We start from the raw sequence: 19,839 nt of genomic DNA, 5'->3' as shown, positions 1-19,839 counted from the left end.
AGTACAATACATACAATTCAACATATAACTTATTATGGCTTAAAATGTGATGTTATTTGTGTATTTGGAGGAAGTGTAATGATATCTAGGAGTACTTTATTATAAACTACCAAAATTAAAGCTTTGCATGCATAACATTTATCTTAATTTGTTTGTTATTGTTGAAACAATAGTAGATATCCATGATTTCATGAGATCGATATTAAAAAAAATATTTTATCATATTTTGTACTTTGTAATTGTCTTCCATGTGACTTCTACAATAATGTTAAAAACATGAGTTGGTGTTTCATATTTTTAATGATTTGAGTTCTCTTTCGGGGTAGATGATCTTCATATTTGAATTTACTAATTCATTCTACGGAAAGAATTATGAGTATCCTCCATGTATAAATATAATATCAAACTTTAAAGAATTTTTTTTTCTTTTACTTTGATACAATAATTGAATAATAATGTCTTAGTTACCCAATAAAAAAATAGAGATCTTCATATAAATAGTCTGGCGAATTTACTGTTTACTTTTTCTAGCTGGTATACATTCATTATATATTGATTATACATGAAATATACATATATTTTGTATCCGCCAGCTATTCTAAGTTTAATTGATTTGGTGGACAACCATGTATGCTAATTCTTCAAAAAATATATTATGAGATGCTGCAAACTTTTGCTTCTTTTATTTTCAAAATTGTGCTTAACTTGATTAGGAGACAACTATCCCAGAAACTAGTGACTCTGATAAAAAAAAAGGGATAAATAATGAAAGTTCATTCCATTTGATTGTGTTGTAACGATTGGAGTTAAGGGAGTCATGTTCAAAATTATTAATGTGCCATGTGAGATGAACATTTATATTCTTGCATATTAGACATATAGAACTTGCCCTGCCTATGTAAAAGTTGAATTTAGTGTTGAATTGTGGGATGTGATTTAAATATTGATATTGATATTTGAGAACACTTTAAGATTAGATATTAGATACTTTCAATATACTTGTTTACTTAATATATATATTTCAAACTTGAGCTACCTATAACTGAGACGGGAATTGGAGAATCTAGTGGCTCCAAGCTCGCTTGGAAGTTTATGCACAACGATACTTTATGCTTAGCGGGTGGTTGTTTTCTATCATAGGTGTTGTTTAGGAAGATATTTGAAGATGACCATTTGGAGTAGACTTTTTGAAGCTTTTATGAAAATCACATTTATATACAGGCATTTATATTTTGTAGTGATTTGGGACTTATATATGATCCATATGTTATATTTATATATGCATATTTGGAGGCTTGTGGATCATAAGACCATAAATTTTATAACTTAAATTTGGTGACTTGTTTGGCTATTTTAAGGTGCAAACTCAAGTCTTGTGATGTACTAAATTTACACTTTACTTGTAATTATGTACAAATGAGGAAACTAGTTTATCTTTTGATACTCGAAATATTGAAAATTCATGTATAGTTTGAACATGTAGTAGTGTTAAATGAAAAATCAAATTTTGTTAGGTATTTTTGTTATTTTAGAAAGGATCCTATCATCTTAAACTGATACTCTTTACGTTGTATTATTATTACTTTTAACTTAGAATTATATGAGTTAAATGGTCGCAAAATATTGTACTTTTAAGGGCTTTTTCGAATAGGCAAATTACTATGAATTGTTTTAAAATTAATCTATTCTAAGCATTGTATGGAGTATATTGAATTTAGTTTTATAAGTAGAATACTTCTAAAAGGGAAATTGAGGACTTAGCTGCGTAGATTTTAGTATCAGAAATGGTGAAGGAGGCATGAGGGTATGACTGCACAAAGAAGCCACAACAATAAAGGAAAGATTGGAATAATGTAGCAGTTATAATAGAGACAAACTCACTCACAATAAAGAACAAGTTGGAAGGTTGCCTTGGACACTGTTGGCTAGGGAGGTTAATGTTAAAAGTGTGTTAAGAGATAAAAAGAAATAGTCCGAATTTCTCGTGCAGATAAGTTCAACAATTTTCAGGAACTACATATAACAGTTGGCAGGAAGATTCTAATCTCAGACAAGTGACATCAGATCAACAACTATACAAACGAGTATCAACTGAGAAACATTGTAGACATTTATTTAACACACATAAGTTGCACTTCAATCAGAAACATTAAATCCTTCTTACTCTGGTATCAACATCTCGGAGTAGCAGTGAACTAGTGGTGACAACAGAGGCTTGCTTAAGCAAAACTGGAACAGTGAAAATCTTGTGTCATGTACAACAGCTTTAAAAGATAGAAGAAAGGCATTCAATTTCATTGTCCATCGACTATTGCACTCGTTTGCTGGGATAATGGCCAAAAGGAGGAAGGAGAAAATCCTGCATGCCTCTAATTATGATATTACTTTGTTAGATATCTTAATGTAATTTAGGAGTCTTCTGAGGGCCTTCCCACTGTCAATGGCTTCTCTGGCTCTATCAAAGGCTGCACTTATGTCTTGAGCTCCATCAGACCCAAGCAAATGGTCAACCATTCCAGCATTTAAGATAATTCTATCGTAGGCTGGACCTTTCTCACCACGTAAAGCTGCTAAACCCAACTCTATATTCCTTGCAACCTAAATAAATTCAGAAAGAAACAGAGGATTAATAATCCTGATTTTCCTTGACATAAAAGCCCAAGGCGGTAGGTAGCCTACAAGTTGAGAGAGAAGCAATCAAGTTGAAACAATTACACTCATCTTCTTCACATAAACTATGCTCATTTGAGAGAGTAGCAATCATGTTAAGACGATCAGCCTCATCTTCCCTTTAGTATAGAAATTTCAGATCCCAAACTAAGTAAAGATGATGTCTTACACATAATTAACTTCACAGAAGCAATGATCATTTATACTCTTTTAGAATTGATGTGCCACAAAGAGAGTAATCCAATTTACACAATGACCAAGAGCAATCAGTGTCACATGCAAAATGATAACTGAAAGCTAGCAGGTGTTTAGAAGTTCTGTCAGTTCTATCTTTTTGGTAATTAACCCATTAAGTTCCTTTCAGAAAGGTACATCAATCTTAATAACCGATACATCTTCAACCTTTTTACACCATCTCTTAGCTTCTTCTTTTTTTGAGAAAGGTAACGTTACTACTATATATCCATAGGTATACTACACCAACATGTATAGTTCCCCAACAAAAGTATTACAACTTACATCTTGTGGTTCAACTTATCCTTACAAAAAGTCTAAAACATCAAAAATATCTTCTGTTTGAGCTAATAGTTTTTGCTCACACCAAAAATAAAATAGGCCTAAGCAATTCATCTTAAGAATCTGTAAGCTGCTTTGTACTCCTTCAAAACACCTCTTGTTCCTCTCGATCCAGACTGACCACCAAATATAAGCCGGGACAATCTTCCATCTCTCCTCCTTCTTACTTACCATGCCATCCTTGTTCCAGCATCTTAGGATACCTGCTATTCTTCCAGGTTTCACCCATCTGATCCCTTTTAGGCATATAAACATCCTCCATAGTTGGTCTGTCCACTTGCAATGCAAAAAAAGATGGTTGATTGTCTCCGCTTTTTCCCCGCATAGAAAACACTCAGCGACTAATTGACGACCCCTTTTAAAGGGTTTTCCTGTGTCAAGACTGCCTCTTTTGCCAAAAGCCAGGTGAAGCAGTTAACTTTGTAAGGAATCTTTGGCTTCCAAATCATCATCCAAGGCCAATCTCGTTCCTTCACTACTGCTGAATTCAGCTCTTTGTATGCCGAGTTGACAGAGAACTTCCCATTCTTGTCTTTACTCCATTCCAGTCTATCCTCTTCTCCATTGAGGTTATTGAAGCCTGCTACTGAATTGTAAAATTCTGCAACTCTTTCCATCTCCCAATCATTCAGATGTCTCCTTAGGAATAAGTTCCATCCCTGACCAGTCCACATCATGGCAACTGTGGCATGTTGTTGTTGACTTAATGTGAAGAGTTCTGGATGTTGTTGTCTCATAACTCCCTGCCCTGCCCATTTGTCATGCCAAACGGATGTTCAATGTCCATTCCGAATCTTCACCGTTGTTCTGATTTGCATTAATGGCCACAGGTTCCTGATAGCTCTCCAGACTGAGCACCCATAGGGTGTTGTTACAATCTTAGTCATCCATTTGTCTTCCAGGCCATATTTTGCAACAATTGCTTCTTTCCACAACATTCCTTCATCAGTAGCAAACTTCCACAACCATTTCATCATCAAACTCCGGTTCTGCTTCTTCATGTTTCTTATGCTTAGACCCCCTGCCTTCTTGTCTACTAATAGCTCCTCCCATTTGACTAGGTGATATTTTTTCTTATCTTCACTTCCCTGCCAGAAGAATTTCCTTCTCAGTGCATCTATTCTTTTACTTACACTAGCAGGTATAGGAAAAATAGACATCAAATAAGAAGGCAAAGTGTCCTGAACACTATTGACTAGTGTCAGTCTGCCACCCCTAGAGAGAATCGACTCTTCCAATTTGTTAATCTCCTAGTGCATTTCTCCACTACCCCATTCGAAATCCCTATTGAAGTACTCTTTGCAGCCAATGGCATCCCAAGATAAGTTGTTGGCATCTCTCCCACCTTACCCCCAAGTCTGCTTGCAAGGATATCTATCTCATCGACTGTGTTGATGGGATCTATGAAACTTTTCCCCCAATTTATGTGCAATCCAGAGACTGCTTCAAAAATAATGAGAATGACTCTCAAAATTAGGACTTGTTCCTCTAACGCTTCACAAAATTTCAAGGTATCGTCTGCATACTGAAGGTGTGTTACCTCCAAACTGTTTTCCTTTCCCATCTGGAAGCCTCTAATCCAACCCTTCCCCCTTGCCTTATTCAATAGGTAGCTCATTCCTTCCATAGCTAGTATGAAAAGAAATGGAGACAAAGGATCACCCTGTCTCAAGCCTCTCTGAGATGGAAAAAAACCATTTGGTACCCTGTTGATTATCACTGAGAATCTGACTGTGCTTATGCATTGTGATATCCATTTGATCCACCTATTTCCAAACCCCATCTTCTCCAAAAGTTGTAATAGGAGGTTCCAATTCAGATGGTCATAGGCCTTCTGGATGTCCAACTTGCAAACAATACCTGGCTTTTTACTACCCTGTCTAGAGTCTATACATTCGTTTGCAAGATAAAGGTCATTTGTTGTCTAGCTACCAAACCATGAATTACCTTCTTCAACCTTTCTGCTAGAAGTTTTGCTATGATTTTGTACACCCCCCCCCCCACCCCCCCCAATTAGGCTTATAGGTAGGGGTGTACAAAACCGAACCGCAAACCGAACCAAACCGCGAACCGAGTCAAACCGAAAAAAAAACCCGACTAGTGGTTTGGTATTGAAAAAAAAAACCCGACTATATTTGGGTTGGTTTGGTTTTAACTAAAAAAAACCAACCCGAGACCAAACCAACCCGACATTATATATGTAATTTTAAAATTTTATTTTATACATAAAAATGTTTATTAATATATAATTTATATATTTTTCTTAATCTTTCTCACAATTTTTTGTTTAATATTAGTGGACTTTGGGCTACATTGTTGACTTGAGCCCACTTGTTATTTTTAGGAATAAACAAAAGCCCAAATAAATTATACAATTCAACTAGCCCTTTAATATTCTCTTTCTCATTTAACAAAGGTCATTTAGGTCAGCAGCTCAAAAATAGCTCTTCACCTTCAAAGACTTAGTCATTGTTAGGTTTTACTCATTAGCTATTAGGACATATATTGAGCTCGTCTTTTGGTTTTAGTTCAAATCGTCATCAACTGATCTTAATCTGGGTAAGTAATTGCTACTAACTCGTTTTTGGATATTTTTCTTGTATTGCCATTGTCAACAACATCACATTTTTGGGTAGTTGAATCATAGATATAAACCTAAAAATTATACATCTTGGTGTCCATATCTATGGTGTGTTAAGCTTAGCAACAAGATGATAAAGATGATGATAAATTTTTTGTATATAAGTTTCACTTATTTCTCTCTTTACTTATGTTGTTTCAATGCAATGAAAAAGGGGCAAGTGTTCGACTCATTGCTTTTGGTTCCATTTGTATGGAGGTTTTTGTACTGTAAACATTGTGATGGTCCGCAGAGATAAGGAAAAACAAGTGATAGAGATAAAAATTTAAGAGACTATTAGATTTGATAGCAGTAGCCAGTAATATACATCATACTTTTCTAACCAAATATTTTGTACTATATTTGTATCTGTTTTGGTTTCAAAGTGAAATATACTTCTAAGTCTTATGCACAATACTTGAATGGAAGTCTTGTTGAAACACAATCTTGTATCAGAATACTAATAACTATTGTTATGTATGTGCAGAAACTTTCTTTTTGGATGGAAACTACACCTTCTGTAACGGATGTAGAGATGATTAATAATATTCCTTCAACTATGTCGACAATATCTCAACAACAAGGCAAAGTAACCACATCGACGCATACCTCCTAAGAAGCAAAAAAGAGCAGCTCCTCCGGTCACTCCAAACTCTGGAACTACAGGTAGAGAAACATCTCAAATTTGGGATCATTTCTCCAAGTTTATTGCTAAAGGAGGTAAATGTAGGGCAAAATGTAATTATTGTACTAAAACATTTGCTGCCGACAGTGTCAATGGGACAACTACGTTATGGAATCATTTAACTGTGAAATGTCTCAAGTCTCCATTTAAGTCCGATAAGTGGCAAACAACATTAAAACCTATCAAAAGAGGTTGGCCAGAAGGTGGTTCCACTGAAAAAGGGGTTTTTAATATGGATGAAATTAAGAGAGCAATTACCGAATTTATAATTATTGATGAACAACCGTTTAGGGCTGTTGAGGGAGAAGGATTCAAAAAATTAATGGCTAAAGCCTTTCCAAATTTTGAAGTACCTTCTCGTGTAACTGTTGCTCGACATTGTCTAAGGATTTATCAAGAAGAGAAAGAAAAGCTTAAGGAGCTTATAAAAAACCAACGTGTTTGTCTTACCAGTGACACATGGACATCAATCCAAAATTATACTTATATGGTTGTCACTGCACATTGGATTGATGATCAATGGAATCTACAAAAGAGAATTCTTAATTTTTTTCAAACATCAGATCACAAAGGTGAGACTATTGCCAAGGGGATTGAGGATTGCTTATTAGGTTGGGGCATTGAGAACTTGTTTACAGTGACCTTGGATAATGCAACCGCAAATGATGCTGCCATTAAGAGTTTAAAGGGGCGTATTGAAGATTGGAAAGGTGTAATGTTTGAAAATCAGTTTTTACATGTTAGATGTAATGCTCATATTTTAAACTTGATTGTAAAAGAGGGGCTGGATGAACAAATTGAGCCTATTTCTCATATAAGAAGTGCTATCAAATATGTCAGGTCTTCTTCTTCAAGATTTGCTATTTTTAAGTCCGTTGTTGAGAAAGTTAAGATTGACACCCGTGGTCTTGTAAGTCTGGATGTTGAGACTAGATGGAACTCGACATACACAATGTTGGATAAAGCATTGAAATTTGAAAAAGCTTTTACAAGAACGTATGTGGATGACCAGAATTATCAAAAGCAATGTCGAGAAATAAGTACAACAACAAAAAATCCATCAACAGATGATTGGAAGAATGTGAAAGCTTTTGTGAAGTTTCTTAATATTTTCTATCAGGCAACTTTAAAATTTTCGGGCAGCTTATATTCTACTTCTCACTCTTTCTTTCATGATTTTTTCAATCTCCGAAATGATATTATCAAGTATACTAAACATGATGATCTCATTTTGGTTGATATGGCAACAAGAATGAAATCCAAGATGGATAAACATTGGGGTAAGTTTGAGAGTATGAATATGTTACTGATGGTTGCTGTTGTGTTGGATCCTAGATACAAGATGCAATATGTAGAGTATATTCTTTCTATTGCATATGGCTCTTTGATGGGAAGATTAAAGTCTCAAGATGTGAGAGATGTTTTGAATCTCTTATATAATCACTACAATTGCTCTTGCTCTGAAGATCCTAACGAAAATATTGAAAATGATAATTGTGTGATGGGTGAATCTAGTGATTTGTTGCAATATCAGTGGGAGAAACACATGAATAAAGAGGGATTTGTTGTAAAAAAATCTGATCTGGAAATATACTTGAAAGATGATGTAGTGAAGATCAATGATTTTAATATTTTGAGTTGGTGGAAAGTTTCGTCCAGTAGATATCCAATTGTTGCGAAAATTGCTAGGGATATCCTTTCTATTCCTATTTCTACTGTTGCATCTGAGTCAGCTTTTAGTACAGGTGGTCGAATTCTTGATAGTTATCGAAGCTCTTTATCTCCAAAAACGGTAGAAGCGCTTATTTGCACTCAACAATGGCTACGATCGCCTTCTAAAGAATGCAAGCTTGAAGATATATTAGAGGAAGTCCAAAAAATTGACGAAATTGAAGAAGGTAACTTTATATATTCTAATTGTTATTAAAAATGATTCACTGCTTTTGAATTTTATTTAGTATTCAATTTGTTTCAGTTGTTTCAGAATACCGGTCACCTTTGAGGATTGATTAGCCAGTTGATGTACTTTAATTTCACTACATGGAACAAAGGTATTAGTTTATTCTTTTGTGATTGTTAATTACCTAATTACTGTTTGCTCTAAATAGCAATAAGAACTAAGGACTAAACATCAACCTAGTTAATATGTTGCTAATCAACTTAATTGATTTGTATTGTCTACTTTGCAGATGTAGGCTATGGTTTTTGGAAAATATGTAAAGAAGATCTCACTTCAAAAATGTTTTGTTCCTCTAGGTACAAGGTCCTAGGTTGTAATTAATGATGGTGTAGAATTTAAAGACTTGAATGTAAATAACTCGTATTAACTTTTGATGACAATATTTTGACTATGCAAAAATTGTTTAAGTCACTATGTTACTTTCATGACTTTCTCTAATGTATAATGAATCACTCTTGATTATTGATATTATTTTATGATTTGTCCAAAATAGTAATAGTAGTAATTTTTTGAGAATTTGTGTTCCAAATAGAATGGAGAATTGCCTATTGAACTCATGGGCTTGCAATGCCAAAAGAAACTACTGAATGCTTTTCTAGGATGAAAAATCATGTTAGTGTTCAACGATTTTTTTAAATCACTGAAAGAACACTAGTTCTTTAGTCTTTATAAAAAAACCCGAGAAAACCCGAATGACCCGAGAAAATCGAATAACCTGAAAAAACCCGAGATTGAAAAAACCCGACTATTATTGGTTTGGTTTGGTTTATATATATTTTAACCCGATACAAATGGTTTGGTTTGATTTTTAAAAAACCCGAACCAACCCGGTAATGTACACCCCTACTTATAGGTCTGTAATCATTTAATTCTTCCGCCCCTGCTTTCTTAGAGATCAAAGCCACAAAGGTAGCATTCATACTTTTTTCAAAAATACCCTTCTCATGAAAATTTTGTATTGCTGCTATAAGATCCACTCTGATAATTTCCCAGCATTGCTTAAAGAACTCCATAGAGTAACCATCAGGACTAGGTGCCTTGTCCCCTGCACAAGCTTTAATGCTATTCAAAATCTCTTGGGGTTCAAAAGGTGCCATTAACAACAAGTTCTCCTCATCGCTGATTCTGGGACAATTCTCCATTTGTAGGTGTGGTCTCCATTCCTCTGTTTCCGAGTATAGTCTCTCATAATATGAGACTATCGCTTTCTTCACCTCTCCTGGATCCTCCGTCAATACACCATCCACATTCAACTTATCAATAGTATTGAATCTCCTGTGGATGTTTGCAGTTTTGTGGAAAGAACTTGTGTTTCTATCTCCTTCTCTAAGCCATGTTGTTCTGGACCTCTGTCTCCAAGAGGAGCATAGATACATGTTAAATGCCAGTCAAAAACTTGCCTTATCCCTGCAAAACTGCATGAAACAGAGTACATCTCCACACTGCTCAATACCCCTGTCCAGTCCCTCTTATCCCACATGATGACAATGCCCCCCCTTGTTCCACTAGCCTCTAATTGAACATAGTCTACCCATTTATTCTCCCATATCTCCCTAACAGCTTCTGTGATGTCCCCATTTACTTTAGTTTCTTGTAAACACACTATATCTGCCTTCCACTCCTTCATAATGTTCCTTATGAGAGCCCTCTTCCTACCACAATTTAACCCCCTCACATTCCATGTCACTACTTTCATAATCATTGATCTTTGAGTGCCAAGTATCCCCCCTTGCTTCTGGACCCATAACTCCAGAATTTGCTATCTAATTCTAGCCCCTTCAGTTCATACATCCCCTTCCTTTTAGTTGTTCCTTGTGTCCCTTTGTGTTGTGACTTATTGTTATCTACCCTCATAAACAGTTCCTTCGCCTTTTCTTAGCAGCCTTTGAAATCGACCCCAAATTCCGAACTTATTTGGATAATGTACTGCTGAATCCGTTCCTCGGTAGTGGTCTCATGTGCACATTCTTCCACTGGTAGATTGCTCTCACCTGGAAGTTCCTCAACTCTCTCTTCCATGTTTGCCTTTTCTTTTATCTGCATATCTGCAATTTCAACAACTTCTTTGTTTGTGCATTGATCTGTTGATGATTCTGCGTTTTGAGTCACTTGAGTAGCCTGAATCTCCTTCTCCTTCTGTTGTGTCGCAAAATATGCAGGCCCGAGCCTCTTTTGGGCATTGCAAATATTTGCTTGTATTTCTATGTCAATTATATCATGTTTGTGGGGATTTTGCTGATGTTCTCTTAGCTTTTATTACTTAAAAATAGGCTATCACCATGATATTAATAAGAGAAAAGGAATAACTTGTCCATGTTTTACCTTTAAGATAAGCAGCAGGCAAAATAAGTATATCACTTACTGATCTGACAAATTTTGATGCTTGCAAAGTACAAATCAAAACCCGGGAACAGAAAAAACATTTGGAAGAGAACAAGAGAGATGGAGCTTACAGATCTATCTGTTCTTGGAGTATCTGTGGATGCAAAGCCATAATCACTAGCATTCACCTCAATATTGAAACTCTCACGTGATACACCTGCGACATCTTAATAGGCTTGAGCTTGCAGAAACAATTTCTTAAAACCATCTGTGTCATTGTCTATTTTCTTTAGAATAGGTAAGCTGTTTCTATGTAATTGGAGAAGCGGGAGTTTAGCAACTCAACACAGACGGTAAAGGATAAAATCACTGACAGTATGGTAAACACGTACCATCAACTGCACAAGCAGGTGCCAAATTCACTGAGCGAAACCCTGAGCAATAATTCACAGGAAGTCCTTTTGATGCATTTGCTGACCGCAACCTTGTCGTCATTGAAAGTGCACCTTCCTCACCCTAAAGATGCAAACATATACAGAGATTACATGAAATCAATGCCTGCACGAGTTTACTCAGGTCAGAGATGATAATAGACAGTGGATGGTTCATCCTCCCAACCCCCCCAAACAAAAAACAAAAAAAAGGGAACTCTTTCAGGCTATGAAGTACCTTTACAACCAAACCAGCATGCACACCCCTTCTTCTCATAAGCATTAACAATGGTTCTTCATAGCCTCCATGATAGAAACCAGCAACAATTGCTTCCTTTCCCCGAGCCTGAAGAGAAAACAGCACATTTCAACTGAAGACCAATTTGTTCAAGCCGAGGAGCTTCTGGTGTTTTAAAGGTAAATACACACAACTGGGAGAAAATAAAAAGACATCTGAAAACCAGTAGCTTCTTTCTAAAGAACCTACATGTGATTGAGAGTAAATCAAATTAAATCATTAACATGGCCACCTGAAATCTAGAAAAATTTAAATGATTTCTTTTGTATTTGGTACAACAGGAACAAACAGCACCATGACCTACCCGCACAATTTGTTGAACTTTCTCAGCTGTTGCCAGTGGTGGACGTTTCTTTATATGTTCCCTTAACCCAATCAATGAATATCTGCAAGGATAATAACATATGTACCATCGTGTCAGCTGGTTTTTATTATCATATGAAGTTTAACGCAGGTATTCATAAACCAATAAGCTAAGAAACAACTTCTCTCTACCATTGAGCTGAGCTTAAACGAACATCTAGGATCTCTACAGAAGAAGGACAATGACCACGTGCTTAACCGTTGGGGTCAGCCAATTAGTGGCAGGTAATTTTGCAAGTAAATTGAAACAAGTAGCCTCTAGAGACAAGTATAGCATACTATGTATACAGATTTTAGATGTACAACAACACCCAGTGAAATCCCACAAGTGATCTGGCGAAGGTAAAATGTACGCAGACCTTACCACTACCTCGTGGAGGTAGTGAGGTTGTTTCCGAAAGACTCTTGGCTCAAGTGCAACAAATCCCGGTATAAAGGAGACGGTGAAGAGAATATAGCAAATAACAAGGAAACAGTGCAAAAGTCTACCCAAGAGGAGCCAAAACAACACTAAAATCATGTGATAATCGAAACACCATAAACAACATACTAGGATAGATAATTAAAAACAACGATATACAATGAAAGAAGTAAAAAACAAGAACTACAATAATACAAGTAGTACCAAAGCAAACACCAACCACCCTAAGCAAGACAACAATAGACTACCTACTAACCTTCTACCCTAATACGTGTCATCCACACCCACCCTATCTAGGGTCATATCCTTGATAACCTGAAGCTACGTCATATCCTGACTTATCACATCTCCCCAATACTTCTTCAGCCTAACTTTGCCTCTCCTGGCACCCTCTATAACCAACATCTCACAACTCCTCTCTAGTGTGTCTATGCATCTATTCTTCACATGTCCAAACCATCTCAATCTCGCTTCCCTTATCTTGTCCACCACGAAGGTCACTCCTACCTTATTCCAGATATCCTCGATTCTAATTTTATCACTCCTAGTATGACCATACATGTAACGCCCCCAAATATTTAAACTAATATTCTCACTCCAACAAGTCATTCTTTGATGATAGGAACAACTCCTACTTCACAATTCCTTAACTTTTCAGACGTGGAAACCTTGTTTATCTTTAATTATGTTGGTATTATAAAGAATGGTGTCCGGGTAGTTTAGTGAATTCTCATGACATAATACATATCCTTCTCTTAACATTGCACGGTTCAGAAAGAGATTTTGATTACTTACGACAAGGTAGAGTGTGTCTAAAATTTCAGCCAAAAGGAACAAGTTTTTCATGTGATTTTGTGGACCAATATGCTTATAAGAGAGTTATAAAGGTTCCTTAGTCTTAAGGGAACTGACATAGAGGAACTGCAAAAAAATAAGTTATACAAGTGATATTTATCACTAGAATTTGCTTTAAAAAGGTGGTTGCCCAAAAATTCAATGTTGGCGGCCCAACTTCTAAAAATATCACACTTTGATTTCTATTATTAAAAGGATATGTATATTTTAATGAGAATTTACTAATCTGACGCAATTCTTTATAATATTAGCACAATTAAAGATAAGCAAGTGCTCCACGTCTCAAAATTCGAATAAAGGAATTGTGAAGTAGGAGTTGTTCCTATCATCTAGGAATGGCTTGTTGGAGTGAGAATATTAGTTTAAATATTTGGGGGTGTTACAACACATCCACCTCAACATTCTCTTCTCCGCAACATGTATCTTCCGAACATGGGAGTTCTTGACTGGCCAACGCTCAGCCCCATACAACAATGTCGTCGAACAACCACTCCACAGACCTCACTTTAATCCCTACCTCACGCATCGTATCATTGAATTTGCACTTCACATATTCTATCTTAGTCCGGCTCATCCAGAAGAACCCTTTATCCTCCAAAGTATAAAGATTCTAGATGTAAATACTTTTATTTCTTTATTTCCATACGACTTTCATGAATGTGGTAACTTTCTTTTACAATTTTGCTAGATATCAATGTTTGGTGTTTTATACTTGCAGTCTTGCACCACAAAGAAACTCTCCCTCCCACCAAACAAACAAATAAGTAAGATCATGATCGAAGTGCTCCAATAGAAGACATAATGATGTCACATTGATCATTTTGAGGAAACCAAGAAACTAAAATGTGAAGAAGAAACCACAATGTAGGAGCCGTGTTCAAATGGGAGTTGAAGCCAGCAAATACCAACTCAACTATTAAGAAGACATAACATAGAGGAAGGGAGGAATCCAACATGAAGGGCGTCGGAACAGCCATACAGAATATTTCAATCAATCAGATTCGATCAACCTAGAACTTTAGAAGTATTCAGAATCGGGAAGACCAGATTAAAGAATCAATAGCAAAAACATGCCCTTTTTACTTTTAATTTATATCTAGGACAGTTGCTGGGAATTTAATTGAGGCATTAACTTTCTCCATAGAAAGTACAAAAGAAAAAGAAAAAAAAAGGATAAAAAGGTAATCAATGGTTTCTGAAAGGTTGGATCTACGTACAAAGATGGGCGAGCTTCGCGCTGACTTACATAAGCAAAACCAACTTCATCATCCTGAATACAATTTGGATTACTAAGAAACCGCAGCAGTTCATTTAAGTTTTAAGGCAAAAAAAGTATCAAGGCAGGGAGAATCATGGACCTCAAGAAGCATTTTTGCTTGAGAGGGGGTTAAGTGTGTGTTTGCCCCCATAAACATCAGCATTTGTTCTTCAGTAATGCCTCCCTGGAGTAAGAAAAGGAGATTTGAGTAAACCACTTGCTTCAAAGAAATGGGAAGTACAAAATTGAACAGATGTGGAAATATATCTGCCATTATAAAGTCATAACATTCTCTGCAAATTCAAATTTTCGTTTGAAGGTAGCAGCAGGTGCCTTTTCAAGTAAATATTTCCATTTTCCTCACATAGTCATTATACTACTAATAAAATCTGTATCTCAGCATATACATCGGATTAAAATAAAAGTAGTCGACATCATATTAGTTATTACAGCATATAGGCTCATATGACCTTTGGTGGCATCCAATCCACACCATGAAGCAGGCAAGATTCACCATAGCAGGATCTAACAGCAGCAACAAACAGTGTGCTTCTGAAGTAGCGGGTGTTACCATCATAAGGCTCACCGTAGTGTGTCAATGAGTTTACATCAGCAACTGGTGCAGGGCCTGATAAGGGAAGATGATAAGATTTAAGCAGATACTAAAAAAATGGCATTTAGCAATAGGCATGTATCAAGCAACAACCAATTATTTTTAAGACAAAAGGTAATAGTATTATACCAAGTTCATCATCAAATGCAAGGCAGTAGGCTTTCAACTCACGGTCTGTTTCCCGATTCATTCGTTGTCCTATCATAAATGCAGAAAGGAGTGACTCACTTACACTAGATAATCCCATTTCTTCTACTTTCAATGGAAGGATGTCTTTTAGAACACCTTGAACTTCCTCGTATCCAAGATGACCCCCAGCCAAAACCTCCCTGAGGGCACCAACTAGTCTCATCTCGGTAGTACTATTTCCAACAAATTTGGGGCCTATTGAACTGCCAATTCCCATTATCGAGTCTTCTGGATCAGCGATAAATATGACATCTTTGGGAAGCACTCGAATTAATTGAGGCCAATAATGATCCATCGCATGCCTTTCCCCTTCACTCCATTGGGTTGGCTCTGGGAAAGCATTTGCACGAATTGTCATTGCAGTAAAGAATGCCCCAAGTTGTGCTTTTGATACTGGCTCTTCATCTTTGAGCTCTCCCTTTGCTGAAATCAAACACAATGGTATTGAGTATCCTCAGTAATTAATCGAGAAGTGTTACGCAAAAATATCCGTGTTCCTCTGGGGATTGGGAAGTCAAGCCTCAATAATTGTAGTGGTTTCGCTTAAATTTAAAATACTGGACCTTTTCAATTTCATCTTCAGAAATTCTTCTGCAACAATGTAAATCAAACTATATATGGCATGCAGATTTATGGGAGAGGGCCAAAATGAGAACACTAGATGAACTGAACAACTATGTGGCGGAGCTAGGATTTTTAATAAGGGGTTCAAAATCTGAAGAAGTAAACCATGAACTAACCAAAGGGGGCTCGACATCTATTATATACATAAAAAATAATGTTAACCATGTATAAATAGTAATATTTTCCGCCGAAGGGGGTTCGGATGAACCCCCTAACTCAATGCTAGCTCAGCCCCTTGATACAATATTAACCCGAGTTATTTGATGCCTACTTAGAAGGGAAATCTCACTCTTGTCCGTATATGTACATATAAATCTCTAACCAAAACAAAACCTAATGTAAGAGTAATAAGAACTAAGAAATGAAAAGAACCTGATCTCAAAATGGTGTCCAAAACTTTGAGTGCTTGTTCCTCATTGAGAGGCTTGGTTTGTGTGGGGCCAGTACAAACTTTGGTTTGAGCATCGAAAACAGTCTGATTAGGCTTTGGAAACTCAGAATTTCGATAGGAAGTTGACAAAGCTGGATTCTTGATATCTGGTTCTTGATGCCTCAGTTCCGAATCCAGCACAGCTTTGATTGCAATACAACACCTATTTCCAACACGGTTGATGGGAATTCGAATTTGAGGATTGGAGAAAACTCTGGTTTTTGTTGTAATGGGTAGTGGAGATATCAATGGGTCAACTGGATATAGCAAAGCTTTCATATCGAAATTGACAAAAAATAACGCTAAGTTTATGTGCTCAACTTCGATTGAGGGATGTGCTAAATTGTCTAATTGATGAGATCGCAGAGATAAATCAATCGCTGGGTTAGGAGAGTGACCGCTTACCTTGAAATACATACAATATATATCCTCCAATTTGTTCCTTCTCCGGCATTTTTTCCTCTTTACACCTTTAACATTACTCCCTCCGTCCATTTCTAGTGCTACATTAAATATTTATTTAATTTGCTATTAAATACTATTTAATATTTCATACATTTTCAAAGTATTCAATTTAAGGGGACGTCACTCAAAAATAACTTCAATTACACTTCATATCTATAGTTTGTTAATTACAATTCGTAGCTACATGTTATTGGGAAAAGAGTGGCGAGCGAGATTGGGAAAGGGAGGAAAGAGGCGAGAGAGAGAGGGCAGAGAGCGGAGAGAGCCAAATTGTATATGTATATTTATCGAATTGTATATATATCTATTAAATAATTGTATATATGTAACTTGGTATAGATATATATGTATTTGTATATCCTGTGAGCATATTGGGAGTTTGGGGATTTGTTGTTTGCTGAGTCAAGGCTACTTGAAGGTGCACTATCATTGAAGCAGAGATTAAGGCTATTAAAATGGGGATTGTATACTGCCAACAACCCAACCTACTCCCACTGATTGTATATGGGAGGTTCCATGGGGAATCTCACTGATATTAGACATGTACAAGGGATTATCCATAGTTGCCAAGTGGAAGTGTGCACATATTCAGAGAAGACAATCAATTGGTAGATTTTTTCACTAATTATATATATAATATACATGTATTTGTATATTTTGGCGAGAGATATTGGGAGAGGAGAGGAGAGAGCGAGCAATATTGGGAAAGAGAGGAGAGAAGCGAGCGAGAAAGGCCAGAGAGTGGAAAAAGGCTAATTGTATTTGCATATATGTCATATAATTGTGTGTGTGTCTGTCTCTGTGTGTCTCTGTGTGTGTGTAATTTCTATTTATATATGGGAAAAAAGACAAATATATCATCGAACTATCGTAAATGGTATGCAAATACCCTCCGTCGTATTTTTGGGACATTGATGCCCCTGCCGTCCAAAAACAAGAGCATATATACCCTTTATACTAACGGACATACACGTGTCATAATTTTATCCACCAATCCGACATTTATCGATGGATAAGATTGTGTCACGTGTCCCTATTTAGTCTTCCGTTAGAGTGAAGGGCATACATGCTCTAGTTTTTTGTCGGCAGGGGCACCAATGTCCCAAAAGTATGACGGAGGGTATCTGCATACCATTTACGATAGTTCAGGAGTATAAAAGAGCATTTTAAATTAAATTATTACAGATAAAATGAGCAATTTAAATTAAATTGTTATCACATTCTTCTTGGGATTGACTAAAAAAAATAAGTCATAAAAATTGATATAGAAGAAGTGTAATATATTAAATAAAAAAATACACAAAATCTCTCATAAACTTGTCCATGAAACTTACTTTAACTTTACAATTTACATCCCCCCCTGTTGTCCGGAGTGAATTTTATTTTCCCTTATAAAGCCATCTGACAAAAAATGTGTAATCAATTCTCTAAAAGTGCATATTATGAAGAAGAAAAAACAATACTAAAAGTAGAATTATACACTTGGCATCTTCCTATTGGATGATATAAATTATTATTTATTTAATTAATTTTTTAAAAAGAAAACGATGTTATTTATATTATTTTGTTTTTTTTGTGAAAGCTTTTTTTTTTAAAAAAAAAAACAATAGACTAGATTGGTCTTTTATTAATGGAAAAATCACCCCATATACACATTTAAGAGTAAATATTACGAGTTTTAAACCTACTTCTAAAAATTTCTTGATTATAACAGAATATTTACTGGTTATGACATATCAGTTAAAATTATTTTTATTTTAAATTTAAATTATATTTATTTAATAAATCATTAATATATTTATAGGTTTTTAATATTAATTACTAATAGGTAATTAATTTGTTTTTTACTTCCTTATTTAAAAAGAAAATGTCAGTTACCCAAATTTAGGGATTTACTCAATATTTTTTCCTTGTTTACCGTTACCCTCACCAATCGTACACCCCACCCCCACACGTTTCTTCACTCACACACGCCTCAACCCACCACCCACTATCATTCTCTCTCCATTGTTTCTCATCTTCTCCAAAATCAAACCACCAAAACCCACCAACACTCCAAAATCAAACCGATTAATCATGTCTAAGAAATTGATGGAAACTCCAAGAAAGAGCCCCAGATTTGATGAAACCTTAATCGATGATGCTCATGCTCTATCCTTTTAACATACTGTCTGAAGATGGCGCGATCAGTGAAAGTGAAGTTACGAGGACAGTTGCTAGCAAGTATAGTGGACCTCGGATAGCAAAAGAACACATTCCGGATACAACTAATTATCCTACACCAATACCGCCGATTAAAAAGTCGAATAGATATTTTTTTTCTGTTTAACTTTTGGATAATTTTTTCATGTTTAACTTTTGGATAATTCTTTACTGTTTAAGTATTTGATGATATATACTACAATATGATATCAAAACAATTGATTGCACCTTTTTATTCTTGTTTGAGTGTTATAAAATAGTTAACACTGTGCACATAGTGTCTGGTATGAATTTTTTTTTATAATGTTTGGGTATCATAAGTTCAGGACAAAAATACTATACATAATTCATACAGTTCGGATACACTATCTTTTAAGTAGTAATGTGTATACTGAATGTATGAAACAGGTATGAAATACCAGTTATATCAATATGATTATGAATTTACTATTAAAAACGCGAATTGTGTTTTCATTGTTTTCTTATTTTAGTTTGAATTAAACATAATTATTATGTGTATGACCACATCTTAAATTAGTCACTAATATATACAATATCTTAAATATGAGACAATTTTAAATATAAACAATTCGACAGATTTGATATTATTGAATAGTGTATAAATAAAAAATTCTTACAGTATGCATTATGTATGATTAATCAATGATCATTGTATGCGTCTGTCTTATTTTCTCATGAATTAAATATGCTTAATATATGTATGACCAACCATAAAACAAGTGTTTGAATTAACTACACAATTAGCTTTTTATAAGTAGTCCAAATAGATACAATACATTTAAATCTGGAACAAATTTTAGAAACAACTATATGAAATTTGTGTACTTAATGAATGA

The 19,839-nt window shown here is 35.5% G+C and overlaps 1 protein-coding gene across 2 annotated transcripts; it reads right to left on the bottom strand.

The window, feature by feature from the left end:
- Positions 1 to 1,995: 1,995 nt before the first annotated feature.
- On the bottom strand, positions 1,996 to 16,721 carry LOC125834980 (uncharacterized). 2 transcript variants are annotated; one of them, XM_049514129.1, is made up of 10 exons: positions 16,258 to 16,721; positions 15,202 to 15,684; positions 14,930 to 15,087; positions 14,560 to 14,643; positions 14,419 to 14,471; positions 11,867 to 11,948; positions 11,503 to 11,610; positions 11,226 to 11,349; positions 10,965 to 11,059; positions 1,996 to 2,598 (listed from the first exon to the last, which is right to left on the bottom strand). In XM_049514129.1, the coding sequence occupies exons 1-10, from the start codon at positions 16,592 to 16,594 to the stop codon at positions 2,374 to 2,376; spliced, it is 1,749 nt and encodes a 582-aa protein (XP_049370086.1). In that variant the 5' UTR covers positions 16,595 to 16,721; the 3' UTR covers positions 1,996 to 2,373. The 2 variants fall into 2 exon arrangements, with proteins under 2 accessions (XP_049370086.1, XP_049370088.1); XM_049514131.1 differs by having other exon boundaries at positions 10,965 to 11,050.
- Positions 16,722 to 19,839: the final 3,118 nt, after the last annotated feature.

The sequence above is a fragment of the Solanum verrucosum genome, unplaced genomic scaffold (genome assembly GCF_900185275.1).
Source record: "Solanum verrucosum unplaced genomic scaffold, falcon-dt-bn FXZP01000058.1, whole genome shotgun sequence".
NCBI classification, from domain to species: Eukaryota; Viridiplantae; Streptophyta; class Magnoliopsida; order Solanales; family Solanaceae; genus Solanum; species Solanum verrucosum.
This window is presented reverse-complemented; position numbering and strand designations above follow the sequence as displayed.

What these genes read in the sequence shown, in the direction of transcription:
- LOC125834980 (XM_049514129.1), bottom strand. Translation starts at nt 16,594, where the DNA reads ATGAAAGCTTTGCTATATCCAGTTGACCCATTGATATCTCCACTACCC. An exon ending in TGCATTTGATGATGAACTTG is followed by an intron (nt 15,088 to 15,201) that starts GTATAATACTAT and finishes TTCCCTTATCAG; the next exon opens with GCCCTGCACCAGTTGCTGAT. An exon ending in ACCTGCTTGTGCAGTTGATG is followed by an intron (nt 11,060 to 11,225) that starts GTACGTGTTTAC and finishes AAGCCTATTAAG; the next exon opens with ATGTCGCAGGTGTATCACGT.